This window comes from Malus sylvestris, chromosome 16 (assembly GCF_916048215.2).
Source record: "Malus sylvestris chromosome 16, drMalSylv7.2, whole genome shotgun sequence".
In the NCBI taxonomy this organism is placed as follows: domain Eukaryota; kingdom Viridiplantae; phylum Streptophyta; class Magnoliopsida; order Rosales; family Rosaceae; genus Malus; species Malus sylvestris.
In genome coordinates this window covers 15,515,708-15,529,221 of record NC_062275.1, presented here as the reverse complement: position 1 = coordinate 15,529,221, position 13,514 = coordinate 15,515,708, and the positions used below count along the sequence as shown (strand labels likewise).

Genomic DNA, 13,514 nt, shown 5'->3' with positions numbered 1-13,514 from the left:
TCTCAGCAAGCAACCACTGGACCAGTCACGAATTGAGAGTTTAGGCAGTGTATACTCCCGACTGGGCCCCCAGGATAACGTATACTCTCGTCTTAGCATGTGGAGGATGGTGCACTTTTGGTTGGCCTATGGACATACATACATTCACGGTTGGGGCCACACTCTGATAATCAACATGAGCAACCTTCCAGGTGAAGTGTTCATTCGTGGCTAGGCCCACAATGAGCATCATTCACCTCACATTGGAATAGGCAGCACGACCGACTAAGAGAAGCAGTTACTTAATCCAGCTTAAGTTCAACCGGCAGCTTGCGAGGAACTCGCTCGCTTGTTAGGAATGTAACATATGCACCGCAGCCACGACATAGACAAGCTAAGCACATAAAAGAGCAGTTTAGACCAGCAGGACATGACCGGGGGTAGCTGAGAGCTCTGCTACCCCAACAAAGGCAAATTCAAGAAGAAGTAGATAGGTTCCTGACTGAGTGAATGTGCAATCTCCAACGCAACGAGGTCACTGACGAGGCATTAAGATGGAAAATGACCAACATAAGCAGGTTAACCTTCACAGATGAGATCGAGCAGGCAAAGCCTTAACGCAAGTTTAACATGCCATATTTCACATCATTCAAAAGGGATGAAGACCTGGAGAGACACCTAAAGCACTACCGAAGTGCAATGATCCTCTATTAGAACAATGACGCTCTCATGTGCAAGATATTTGCCACCACTCTACAAGGTGAGACACAAGATTGGTTCCACACCCTTCCGCCACAATCCATCTGGAGTTTCGACGAACTTTCTTTGGTTTTCACCAAAGAATATTCATCTTATCGCTCAATCAAGAAGAAATCCGACCATTTGCTCAACGTAAAAAAGAACCTAAAAGAGTTGCTTCGCGACTATGTGAAGAGATTCAACGCAGAGAAAGCAAAGATAGTCGGATACAATGACTCGATAACTAGTGTAGCCTTCCAAAATGACTCCCAGCAGACCACTCGTTGTTCGGATAATTGATCATGAAAGAAGATCTAACTATGGCAGACACTTTCGCTCTCATGTGAATAGATTCACAACAACAATGACGTGACCCCTGTCGAGCCAAATTTCATGCCTCGAGGCTCGCAAAAATTACGAAGACAAGGAAAAATTAATTTTTGCTTACCTTGGTGCGGCGTCAAGATGAAGAAAGTAACGAAAGACAGTCATTTACACAGGCAAGTGTAGAAGATTGCAAGGGGAGGGGGAACAAATATCCTCTAGCTTGCTCTCTCTTGTAGGGTAGAATAAATTGTTATCTGAAGGTTATTTAATCATCTACTTAAGGTATACTTAAATAGACTTTGGAAGTGATTTATTTCTTGTTCCTAGAATGATTTAATTTCCAATTAATGTGGTAATCTACATCAAAATAGGAAATAATCTTATGTTTCCTAAAGCAAGGGAAGATCTCTACACCTGCTGCCATTTCCTACGAGCAGCCCAGAAGGTGTGGGGGCATTTGTGGAGCAAAAAAAAATCAAGAAAATTATGGAGGTGGCACATGTATTTTTGGGTTAAAATGACAAAATTACCCTTAAGGCACACTGAGATTCCCACGCGCATTCAACGGACAATAACAACTCAATCAAGGAAGAGACAAAGGTGATCAAAATGATATTTATTCAAATCCCTCTCATCACTCCTAATCAAATCATCACTCAAAAAGTAACTCCCAATTTTCCTATTCAATTTAGGATTCATTGTCAAGTTAATTGCAAGTTATTATTTCACATAATATCTTGCAATTATACTTATAATTCCACTATATGTGGCCTCCCTATTCTCCAAATAGGGTCGGCCACTTCCTTATAAATAGCCTTATTCTCCAACTAAAAAGCTAAGTCACTGACTACCCACAAACTCTTAAACACATTCTTCTCAGAATTCTAACTTTGACATCGGAGATTCTTCGGCCAAACCCCCCATTCATCGTGGGCGCTTGAGGTTTTTGGCCTTAATCTTAGGTGTTATTATTTTGCAAATGCATTTTTGTCAAAGGGGAAGACGGTGGAAATTTGCATCCACATAGACAGCTCGAATCATTAAAGTTCGATGTGATGTGGACATCACACTAATCTCCATTTTTATAAAAAAATGAAAATTGCTTTATTTAAAGGCTTTATATATATATTATTTATTTATTTATTTATTTTTGACACCGAGTAAATGCATTAGCATCTAGTAATTTAAAAAAAAAATGGAAGTAAAATTTCACCAAAGACAAAATAGGAAAGAAAACAATGAGTTAAGTGGAACAAATAAAAAAGAAGGGAGAATCAACCTTACCAAACGACATCCAGCGTCGGAGACAAACATACAAAACAAAGGGGAAAGTTGCATCTACATGTTTTATTGTTAATTACAAATTTGGGACTTGGATTTTTTTTTTTTCAAACTCGGAAATAAAATTAAGTTGGGAAGGAGACATTCCTGGGTTTGAAGATCATGCGACGGCTGATGGCTTGAAAGAGATAGCTGACGGCGGCAGGGTCAAGAAAGAAGAAAGAGCATGGCAAAAGATCAATAACCCTTCAACCCTAACCTAACGATTCTTTGGTCGAGAAAGCTCATAAGTCATCTTTCGAGGATGATTAACAAAACATATTCAATTAGAGGCCATAGAGATTGAGCAGAACAAAGGGAAAAAGAGATAATCCCAAACAAAATTCTAGAGAAAAGACTTACCTTGAAATCAAAGCCAGTTGGAGAAGAAAGCTCAAAGTGGAATCCATAAAACGTAGAACTTCATTGCATGAAACTGATTAAATTCGGGTTGAGTCAAACTTAATACAGATGGTAGTGTAAGGGAAATTGCGGGTATTGCCCCAGGAGGGGAATTGCTTAGGGATGATAGCGGAAGATGGATGGCTTTGAGAATTTTCTTCGAATCAGGAGAATTGGAATATTACTTGCGTTGTGTGATAGGATTTTTATCCCCTCAAAATAAGGATAAAAACACTTAAAATATTTGCAAGAAAATAAGGTAGTTGTATGGCTTTGAGAATTTTCTTCGAATCGGGAGAATTGGAACATTACTTGCGTTGTGTGATAGGATTTTTATCACCTCAAAAGTAGGGATAAAAACACTTAAAAATATTTGCAAGAAAATAAGGTAGTTGTAGTATAAACGGCTCATGTAAGATCGTTCTCCATAGAGATTATTTAAAATAATATATGTTAAAATCCCACTCTAGCTTCACAATAGGCTAGTAATAATGTGATTCAAATTCACCTTTGGCGAGAATCGAACCTAAGACCTTTCACTTACAAGTGAAGAAGAATAGCACTAGACCGTATAAACCAAAGCTTATAAAAGCAAGGTTCTAAAAAACGTTAGGCGCTAGTCGGGCGGTGGACTGGGGCTTAGCGCCTAGGCGGCTAGGCGAGATCTAGGTAGACACTTAGGCGGACTAGGCGGATTTACGTAAATTTATTATAAATTAATTATATATTAGAAAAATAAACATGAAAAATATGTTATTTAAAAAAAAAAGTATATGTGATGTTAGAGTTTTAAGTACATAATTTGGTGTGGCGATTGTGGTCTTAAAAAGAGAGAAACTTTCAAAGTCTAAAAAATTCTCCCTCTCTAATTGGGATTTCCAAAACAAAACAATCTATTTTTAAAATTTTTAAGAATAAAATAATATAAGATATTTTGAATAAAATTGTATTTAATGTTTTTCTCAAACCACGTGATGACCCCTCCATCACAACCCCCTCACATCATTCTAGGTCCCAATCCATCAGACATAAAATAGTGTAAAAAAATTAAAAGAAAATTTAATGACAAGAGTGTAGTGTTGCTTGTAGGTTTGACGCATTGGAAAGTGGAAGGCCATTATTTTGGGGTTTTCAATTGTTTCCTCTTCCTCATTTCTCAGTTCATCTTCTATTTTGCTTTTGCTCTGTAAATTTCCTCCTCATTTGATGTATTCCAGGTTTGCAATCTGAATGTTCTCTCTTTCCCATACTCCCTCTTCTCTTCAAATCTTCTATTTTTTTGCTAAAAATACAACAACGAGTGAAAACGAAAGATGCGACGCGCTGACAGCAATTGAAGACCAGAGAGCTATTATTCTGAAGAAAAAAAACTATTGCCTTACTCACCGCCTAGACCGCCTAGAGAGTGTCTGGGCGGGCTTCTAACTCTTACCCAATTTGGCCGGACGATTTGGTCCAAATCGCGGCGACACTCTATCGCCTAGCACCTAGGCGCCGCCTAGGTCGATTTTTAGAACATTGTATAAAAGGTTGATTTTGTAATTTAAATAATAAAAATGATTTAATAAAAACAATTAAATAAATAAGCAAGAAAACAATTTTTTTAAGGAAACTGTTGCAATCCTATTAGATTAGGAATGTGATTGTGTAAATCCTAGTAGATATGGGAATATATCTTATATTCCTATTAGGAGTAGATTACCTATTAAATGTTGTAATCCTAAAGGGAAAGGTTTTGCCTATCCTACTATTATAAACAAAGGCATAATGGGGTGGAATAGAACACACCCACAATTACACATCTCTCTTTTCTCTCTCTCTATGCCGCACCTTTCTCTCTCTCTATGGCCTCTATAATTGTTCAGTAAATTATACCTACAACACGTTATTAGCACGCTCTTGACGCTGCGCTAAAGAGAGTTTGATTTTCAATTAGGGGAGTATTACGTTTTAATCATTCTTTTTATGATTAATTTACTATTTTATTGAATTGATCTACATGCTATTGATTCAATTTAATTTTTCTATGTTGAACGTGATACAACGTATTGGAGATACAATTCCGGCTTTCCAAGGACTAAAAATGTGGGATTTTTGCAGCTAAGCCACGTTGTGTAACCTTGGGATGATGTCGTTTGACATTTGGACCACCACAGCAGCAACCTTTTTTGGGGCTTGTTGCGTGTGCATGACAACCAAGCTTTGGCTTGAGAATGGTTCTATATGGGCCTACAGCCCCTAACCTACCTCTAGCAGGCCTATAGCCATGCTGGACCTTGTCCATGTGTCCCTGACCTAAGCAAGCAAGCCTGTTGCTTGCTGGACTTTACCTATTGCACGATGGCCCACTCTTGCAAGCCCGATGCTTGCTAGGCCTTACCACATATCACGACCTGCCCGCAACAGAACCTAAGCTAATGGGCTCACCTCGCTCCAACCTAAAACTTGAAGCCAGCTCAAGCTAGGCTTCGTGCGCACCAGCCCGTGCCAGTACAAGCTGGGCTTGCTAACCCCTATGCCTTTTGTCTTTGGTCTGTAACATCATAGCAAGCATGCAGACTTGCTTTGCTTGTTACTGGGCTACCTGCAGCAGCCTCACATGGCCTAAAGCCATTTTTGGCTTGTTTTTTGACCCGATGCCATTTTTTTGGTATCCTCGCTTCTTAACCATACCCAAATATTTTTTGGACGTTTTTGGTTAAAGCATCACTAGGCTATATTTTCTTAATTATTTGGCCCGAAGCCATCTAAAGTGAATATGACCCGAAGTCATTATTTTTGCTTCTACTATCGACCCCGTTTGGTCCCAATCTATTAAATTAATTAAAAGTGACTTGCATTCTGTGTTCTTGCAGGAACCTCTATTTTATGAACTAAACGTTCATAAACTAAATTAAACTTGTAATTTCAAATTTAGTGCCTTTGAAACCCGAAGTTTTCATAAAACAATACACCTATGAAAACCATGTCTTAGAACTTGAATGTTCTAACTTTGATGCTTCTGGATGATTCATTCCCATAACACCCATCACAATCTTGTTCCCTCCAATTTAGTGGATTTTCGAACCGTCACAAGTTCGATTTCCCTTATTTGGACATTTCTAATAGAAACCATTTTATGTAGGGTACAAGACGTGAATCTCCACTTGACTATCAAGAAGCTGAGAAACCATTGTAGCCAACAATGTCATGGAATAGCTGAATAAGCCTCTTCCATGATCTTCATTCGAAGACTTATGCCCAAAGCATTACAAATGGAAATACCTCCTGAACAAGGATTTCATGGCTCTTTGGCTCGCTCATACGGACTGTCTAATCATGAAGGACATTGCCTAAAGCACACTATGATTACGTCCATGAATGAGTACAATTCTGAAGTTTATGAATCCAATCGAATTTTGACTAGAGAATACTTTTCTCGTCTTTCCATGTTTCTAACTCGCTCCTGAAGCAGTAGTGTAGAAAGCATAAGTTTACCAAATTCTCAGATCTAATTACTACCACAAACATATGGTAGAATTAGGGCTTGCTAAGGTGTGGCATCATGCTCGAAGCATGATTCTTGGCACCTAAGACCTAAAACTTCAAGAATAAGGGATAGTATTCCCAAACCTTAACCCTGCAGAATCTACTTTTGTCTTGATGAAATAGATAATTGGTTATGCACCTATTCGTGCCCCTACCAATGTTGTTAAGGAGTACCATTCTAGTAGTCAATACGTGAGACTAATTTTACTCCACCAAACACCGTTGGAAGAGTAGAATTGACATGGATGAGCTTGTTGGCTAAATCCTCTTAGTAAACCATTTACTTTGTGAATATTTTTCCATGTTCTTGGATTCAAGTTTGGTGTATGTTTTACTTATGGATAATCTTATTGATATTGTCCTCGAATATGAGTTAATTGAATCATGTTTCTTAATAAATGTGACCGATTCAATTAAACACGTGATTAGGTAGGAATGTGGGAAAGTTAGTTGTCTGGATGAATGCGTACTATGCACATTAACTTTACACCTAAATCACATCTTTAACAACGACTTCAGGTTTATCCAACCTGATTAAGAGCATTGACATGCTCCTCGTTGTATGAATGGTACAGCATCACCATTTAAGGGACCTTAAATTCTCCCTGCTGTTGAGTTTTTAAGGATATTCGAGATGACAATGATCATAAATGAAATCATTGAAGAAAATAGAGTGAAATATCTTTGCACCACCTCAAAAAATGAGCCTGAAGCTTTGATTTGGGACCAATGGGTTGTCTCCCAACTGGGAATACACCACATGTGGCTAGCTTAGAGCCTGGTGATTGAGCAGTTTACTTGCTTTGGCATGACCTTTTGGGACACTTAGGTCGAACAATGATGCTACGACGCATCTCCTTACCCGAATGATCTTGTGCCTACAAGCACACTTTGCCAAGCATGCTCATTAGGGAAATTGATTTTCTATATCATTCCTTGCAAAGATACGACACGACTCTCTTTTCAAAATGGATTCAAAGGAATATATGTGGATTAATACAACCAAAATGCGGACCATATAAATACTTATGGTTTTGGTTGATGAATCGACAAACTGGTCACATGTTTGTCCACACACATTACTGCTAAACCTCTTGGCTGATTAAAGGTTCACTGCCCTACTTATCCCATAAAGTCCAGGAGACTGGATAATACCAGAGAGTTTATATCGACGATTTTCGATAAAGTATTATATGTCATTTTGGGTTTATAATTGAGCATCGAATTCCCATGATTCACCGCAAATAGCCTCGCCTAGTGATTATAAAGCGCAATTTAAATGATCGCCCATATTTTGGTAAACGTACCAAGTTTTTGGTTTCTGCCTAGGGCTATGCAATCTTTGTACGCAGTTATGTTGGTCCGGCTTGAGGCCCATTGCCACCTAACCTATATGACGTTACAATTGGTTACTGGGTACGAACCTGACGATTTTCGTATTTACGCATTTTGGGTGTGTATTCCATGTGCCAAGTTGCGCCGCCACAACGTACCACCATGGGTCCTCAAAGAAGGATGTGTATCTTTTGTCGATTATGATTCTCCTTCACACTAGCTCTCTTCAAGCCCTTACATGCGATCTCTTTACCGCCCATTTACGGGTTGTCACTTTAATGAGATAGTCTTCCTGTCGTTAGGGAGAGATAAGAACGTCAACTTTCCTAGAGAATGGCGCGAATTTGCATGGACGTTACCCACTATGTCTCATCTCGATCCCCATACTACACAAGTATGATAAACAAGTGCAATGAATTCTAGCTTTCAGATTGTTGCTTCAGACGTATTCCTCTAATCTATCTAAAGTGATGAGATCATATACCAGCTGCAACCATGCCTGCAAGGATAGACATACTTAATGGATGTCGAGTCAACATCCCCGAAAGGTATGCTGCCCCTGTTGGACGGTTTGTACGCCCCTGTTGGACGGTACGGTACACTGACGAATAGCTAATCAATCTGTCTTGGCCTGGAGCACGACAAATCACTCGGTTTGTAGGATTCGCTTCCCTAGAAGAGGAAGACACGACACAACAATGAATCCATACTTGATCGCTATCTCAAATCATTCATCTCATGAGATTAATTCGGATTACTCCCGAGACTTGAAGTTGTTGGTCCAGTATATTAGTTTGGATGAGTTAAATGGAATTGAAATGAGATTATCATCAATGATGTTTTCACTTATATGGTAGCTATCGACATAAATGAAAAGCGACGATATCAAATCGTGTTCCGTTGATTAAGTGACAACGTAGAATTGATTGGACAACCGAAGTTACAATCTAGGTCAAATTCCTTACCAAATTGTGTATTGAACTTGTCGATCCTACATTGCCCAAGGTAACCCTATTATGTTATAATTGGGAAAGGAAACGTTATGAGATGAATGAAATAGTGCGATATGATGCACGCCTTACGGTGCAAGGTTTCTCAAACGTCATGTGATTGATAGCAGCATTATGAAATGTGGTTAGTGTTTTCTCTCCATGGGGATATAGATATGGAGATTTACATGAAAGTTCCGGAAGAATTACATGGACTGGTTCAAATAGTTCCAAAACCATGGAACACCTTCTTAACTTGTTTGAGGTGTTCATTTACAATCCGAAGGATGTGGTATATCCATCTAAGTGATTATTTGATCAGTCGGGGATGAATTATGCCCTTGCGTGTTAAACTATGAAGTCTTATTCTGAATTACTAGAGTACAGTTTATGTTGTTAACATGAATCTCACTAAGACTCCGGAAGAGCTTGAGAAACCTGCCTCGCATCTGAAGATGGAATTTGAGATGAAGGATCTTGGGAAAACTCGTTTATGCCTTGACCTGAAGTTGAAGCATTGTTTTGATGGTATTTTGGTCTACCAGTCGAACTACACCATAAATGTGTCACCTTTGATCATCCATACATTATATGCAAATGAGACTCTTGAAGAGGTTATGGAATCCGAAATTCCATATCTAAAGTTCAACTTTGCGCTTCATTGTACTTAGCTCATTGTATTTAGGCATGACATCTCATTTGCTGTTGATCTTGGTAAAGATGCAGCACTGTGCCTACACACAACCACTGAATTGGTATTAAAGATGTACCCTGAATGTACTACAGGGCAAATCTCATCGCATCTTGAGTGGATCCAACCCCCCTAATCCTTGAAATGATGCTTGCCTTGTTTGTTATGCTGACGCTGGTTACTTATCAAACCCGCACAAGGCAAAATCTCCAAATGGTTATGTCTTTACTGTTAAGGATATCACAATAACCTGGAGGTCCACGATATGACCTTAGTTGCGAAATCTTCGAATCGTTCCAAGACTCACCTCACTTTACTACGCCACAAGTGAAACATGGTTAGGAGTTCTTCTTGAGCATATTCGAAATACTTGTTTTGTTTTCATCCATTGTTGAGTCCCAACAACAATCCATGAAGATTATGCTGTATGTATCCACTCGACCAAGCCATGATACATCAACGAAGTCAACGCCAAGACATATTGCGTCTACTGATGCAAAGCATCAGGAGATTGAAGTTATGCAAGTTGATCCCAGACAACCTTGCCGACCTCTACACGATGTCACTACCAAAGTCAACCTTCAAGAAGCTTGTCCAAGGAATTGGTAAGCCTAACTATCATATGCAATGCTTGTAGTTCTTATTTGGAAGTTATGTCAAACTCAGGGGGAGTATCCAGAAATATACTCACTTGATCTTAATGCATTCTTTTTCCCTATGATTAGGAGCATTTTTCTCACTGGGTTTTTGCTACCTAACTAGGTTTTAATGAGGTACCCATCCTGGGTTGATCATACCCTTGTGAGCTCTTCTACTTGCATCCAAAAGACGTATAGTTTTGACTTAATGCAACTTCTCACTTTTCTCCTTAGTCTATGAGTTTTCTCCCACCTTAGGTTTTACCATAGCGAGGTTTTGTGAGTTTTATTTTTTTATGCATTCTTCCGTTGATTTGAGACTCGCATTCGCTCATTGTGCCGACGACTTCATCAACTGTACTTACTTCATCGTTGAAGACCTGATGCGTCATTTACTTGAGTATTTACACACTCAAGGGGGAGTGTTGCAGTCCTATTAGATTAAGAATGTGATTGTGTAAATCCTAATAGATATGGGAATATATCTTATATTCCTATTAGGAGTATATTACCTATTAAATGTTGTAATCCTAAAGGGAAAAGTTTTGCCTATCCACTACTATAAATAAAGGCACAATGGGATGGAATAGAACACACTCATAATTACACATCTCTCTCTTCTCTCTCTATGTTGCACCTTTCTTTCTCTCTCTCTATGACCTCCATAATCATTCAATAAATTATGCCTACAACAGTAACCAAATTGTAAAAACACGATTTTGGAAAACAATGATAAAAAGAGATTATAGTTCTGACGTCACCTTAACAATTTTATGTAGCTTTACTATTTATTTATGAATTACACATGCAACTTCGAATATTAGATTTTCCTAATGCATATTCTACTTGTGGCATTTAAACTAGAACGCATATCAAACATGCAATCCTTTTCTGGCATTCAGATCAAATGTAAACATGCACGACTCAAATAAGCCCAAAACATTATTTTGACAGCTTCGCGTGCCGATCCTTAATTTCATAGCCATAAATTTGGTAGAAAAATCTGAAACTTTTACACGAACAAGTTGAAAGACTCACAAACATCCTCCAATTAGAATTGCTCCAATATTCATCCATTTTATCACTTTTTGCTAAAAAAAAAATCGTATATCGTACATTTGAATTATAATTCAAAATATCAAAATATCAAAATATACTAAGAATAAGAAAAAATATATAATATAAAATCGAGTCTATCATTGTGCTTCCTGGAAACTAGCGAGAGAAAATTGGAGCCGGGTTGGAAGAACATACTAGAAGCAAGTGGAAGAGCCCAGCTTTGTCAGCCTCCTTCAAGGAAGAAATGAAATAAAAAAATAAAATAAAAAAATAAAAGAAGAAAGGGCAAATGCGGGAGCACATTGTAGAATAACAGTATTTTAATACAAATATGTTTTAATATATTATTATAGTTAATTTGATCGTTTTGCCTCTGAATTGTATCTTCAACAACCTCAAAATTTTATCAGCCGTTGGATTTATTAAGTGCCCTCCTACAAGCTAATGATGGAAACTTTCTGTTCGTATAGGAAATTGGGTAGGCTGAAAATTATTTAAAAAATTATTAAAATTTGTTAGCAAGTTGTTTGTTATTGACGAATAAGGATCCTCCTTGTAAGGATTTCGAGATTCTCTAATCACGTTCGTTCATCGTACATCGTGTGGTTAGAAATTATTATAAATTTTTTTATTTAAAATTGAATATAAATAGTATCTGACGAAAACTGACCGCAAGATATACGAGACGTGATTGAAAGATCCCAAAATCTTGACAAAGAAGATACGGAGAGAGGTTCCTCATTCGTTATTAACACATAGAGGCATCTATTGCTACACGCCCCAACAAGAAATCTGATATTTTTCAACGACGACAAAGGTGCGCATAATTCTCTGAAACTATGGCTTGCATTGCAAAGGAGGTAGAGACAGAGCTTCTCCCCTTTCTTCGAGTCTACAAGGACGGCTATGTCGAGCGACTCTTAGGCTCTCAATACGTTCCCCCGTTGCTCGATGACCCTGAAACGGGAGTCTCCTCCAAAGACATCACCATTTCACAAGACCCCTTGATCAAAGCCAGAGTCTTTCTTCCAAAACTCGATGAACCACATCAGAAACTCCCCGTCTTGGTCTACTACCATGGTGGGGGTTTCTGCGTTGAGTCCGCCTTCTCATCCGATCACCACCGCTATCTTGACGGGTTGGTCTCCCAAGCCAAGGTTGTTGCTGTGTCGGTCGAGTATAGGATGGCTCCTGAACACTATCTCCCTGCTGCATATGAAGACGGCTGGGCTGCTCTCCAATGGATTGCCTCGCATTTCTCTGAAAACGTCATTGATGACGAGCCCTGGTTGACAAATCATGGAAATTCGGAACGTTTTTTTCTCGGTGGAGATAGTGCGGGAGCCAATATTGCTCATAACATTGCCATGAAAGTTGGGAAGGAGGGCTTGCCTGGTGGTTTAAAGGTGTTGGGAGTCTCTCTAACGCACCCTTACTTTTGCGGTTCAAAGGAAATTGGATCGGAGACTTGTGAAGATCCTGAGGACTTTGGATGTCTGGTTTGGAACTTTGTATACCCTTCAGCGCCAGGCGGTGTTGATTGTCCGATGATCAATCCGGTGGCTCCAGACGCACCGAGCCTGGCGGGACTCGCGTGTTCGCGGTTGTTTGTGAGTGTTTCTGAGAATGATGAACTGAGACATAGAGGCATAGCTTACTATGAAGCAGTGAAGGAAAGTGGGTGGGAAGGAGAAGCTGAGCTGGTTGAAGTGGAAGGAGAGGATCATGCATTTCATATTTTGAAATTTGAGACTCCAAAAGCTAAGGATTTGACCAGAAAAGTGGCCGACTTTCTCACCAAGTAAAACCGCCATTTTCCCTCTTTTTTCACTTGATTTGCACCGTAATTTCCAACAAGAGTTTATCCAAACCCCCACCTGTTCATGGCTGTAATCTCTATTTGAATAATTGGAATCAATAAAGAGTTTTTGATTTTGTTTTTTTTTTCTTTTTCTAACAAGGCGATATTCTAAACGAGTGTAATTCATAGGGAAGTTTATTATAATTTTAGATGCAAGATTATAGACGTGCTGCCCTAACCAACTACCGTAACCACGTAAACCTAATGAAATTGTTTATGGTGCTGTAAAGTCATCACCTACTCCAGTATTACGAATTTAGAAGTAAACAATAAAAAATAAAAAAGTTTTAGGGGTCAAAGTGACCACAATTTTTGAATTGAATATGGAAAAACATGAGAATGATCGAGGAGCACACTTATGGAACGCTTTTGGGTTCTCCATACGTGCCCCATCTCCAAATCAAGAAACCTCTGTCTCTTCCAAAGATATCACAATCTCAGACAACCCCAATATCTCTGTTCGCCTTTACCTCCTCCCAAACCTTCCTCAAAACCAAACCCCAAAACTTGCCATCTTGGTCTACTTCCATGCCGGTGGGTTTTGCATTGAATCCTCCTCATTTCTTGACAACCGCTTGGTCTCGTGATATAATTTTTACCACTTATACAAATAGGGATAAAAACACTTAAAAATATTTGTAAGAGTA

General features: G+C 38.9%; 1 protein-coding gene across 1 annotated transcript; it reads left to right on the top strand.

Annotated features, from left to right (window-relative positions):
* The first annotated feature begins 11,798 nt into the window (after positions 1-11,798).
* On the top strand, positions 11,799-12,949 carry LOC126608554 (2-hydroxyisoflavanone dehydratase-like). The gene has a single exon (XM_050276500.1). The coding sequence runs from the start codon at positions 11,846-11,848 to the stop codon at positions 12,809-12,811; it is 966 nt and encodes a 321-aa protein (XP_050132457.1). The 5' UTR covers positions 11,799-11,845; the 3' UTR covers positions 12,812-12,949.
* Positions 12,950-13,514: the final 565 nt, after the last annotated feature.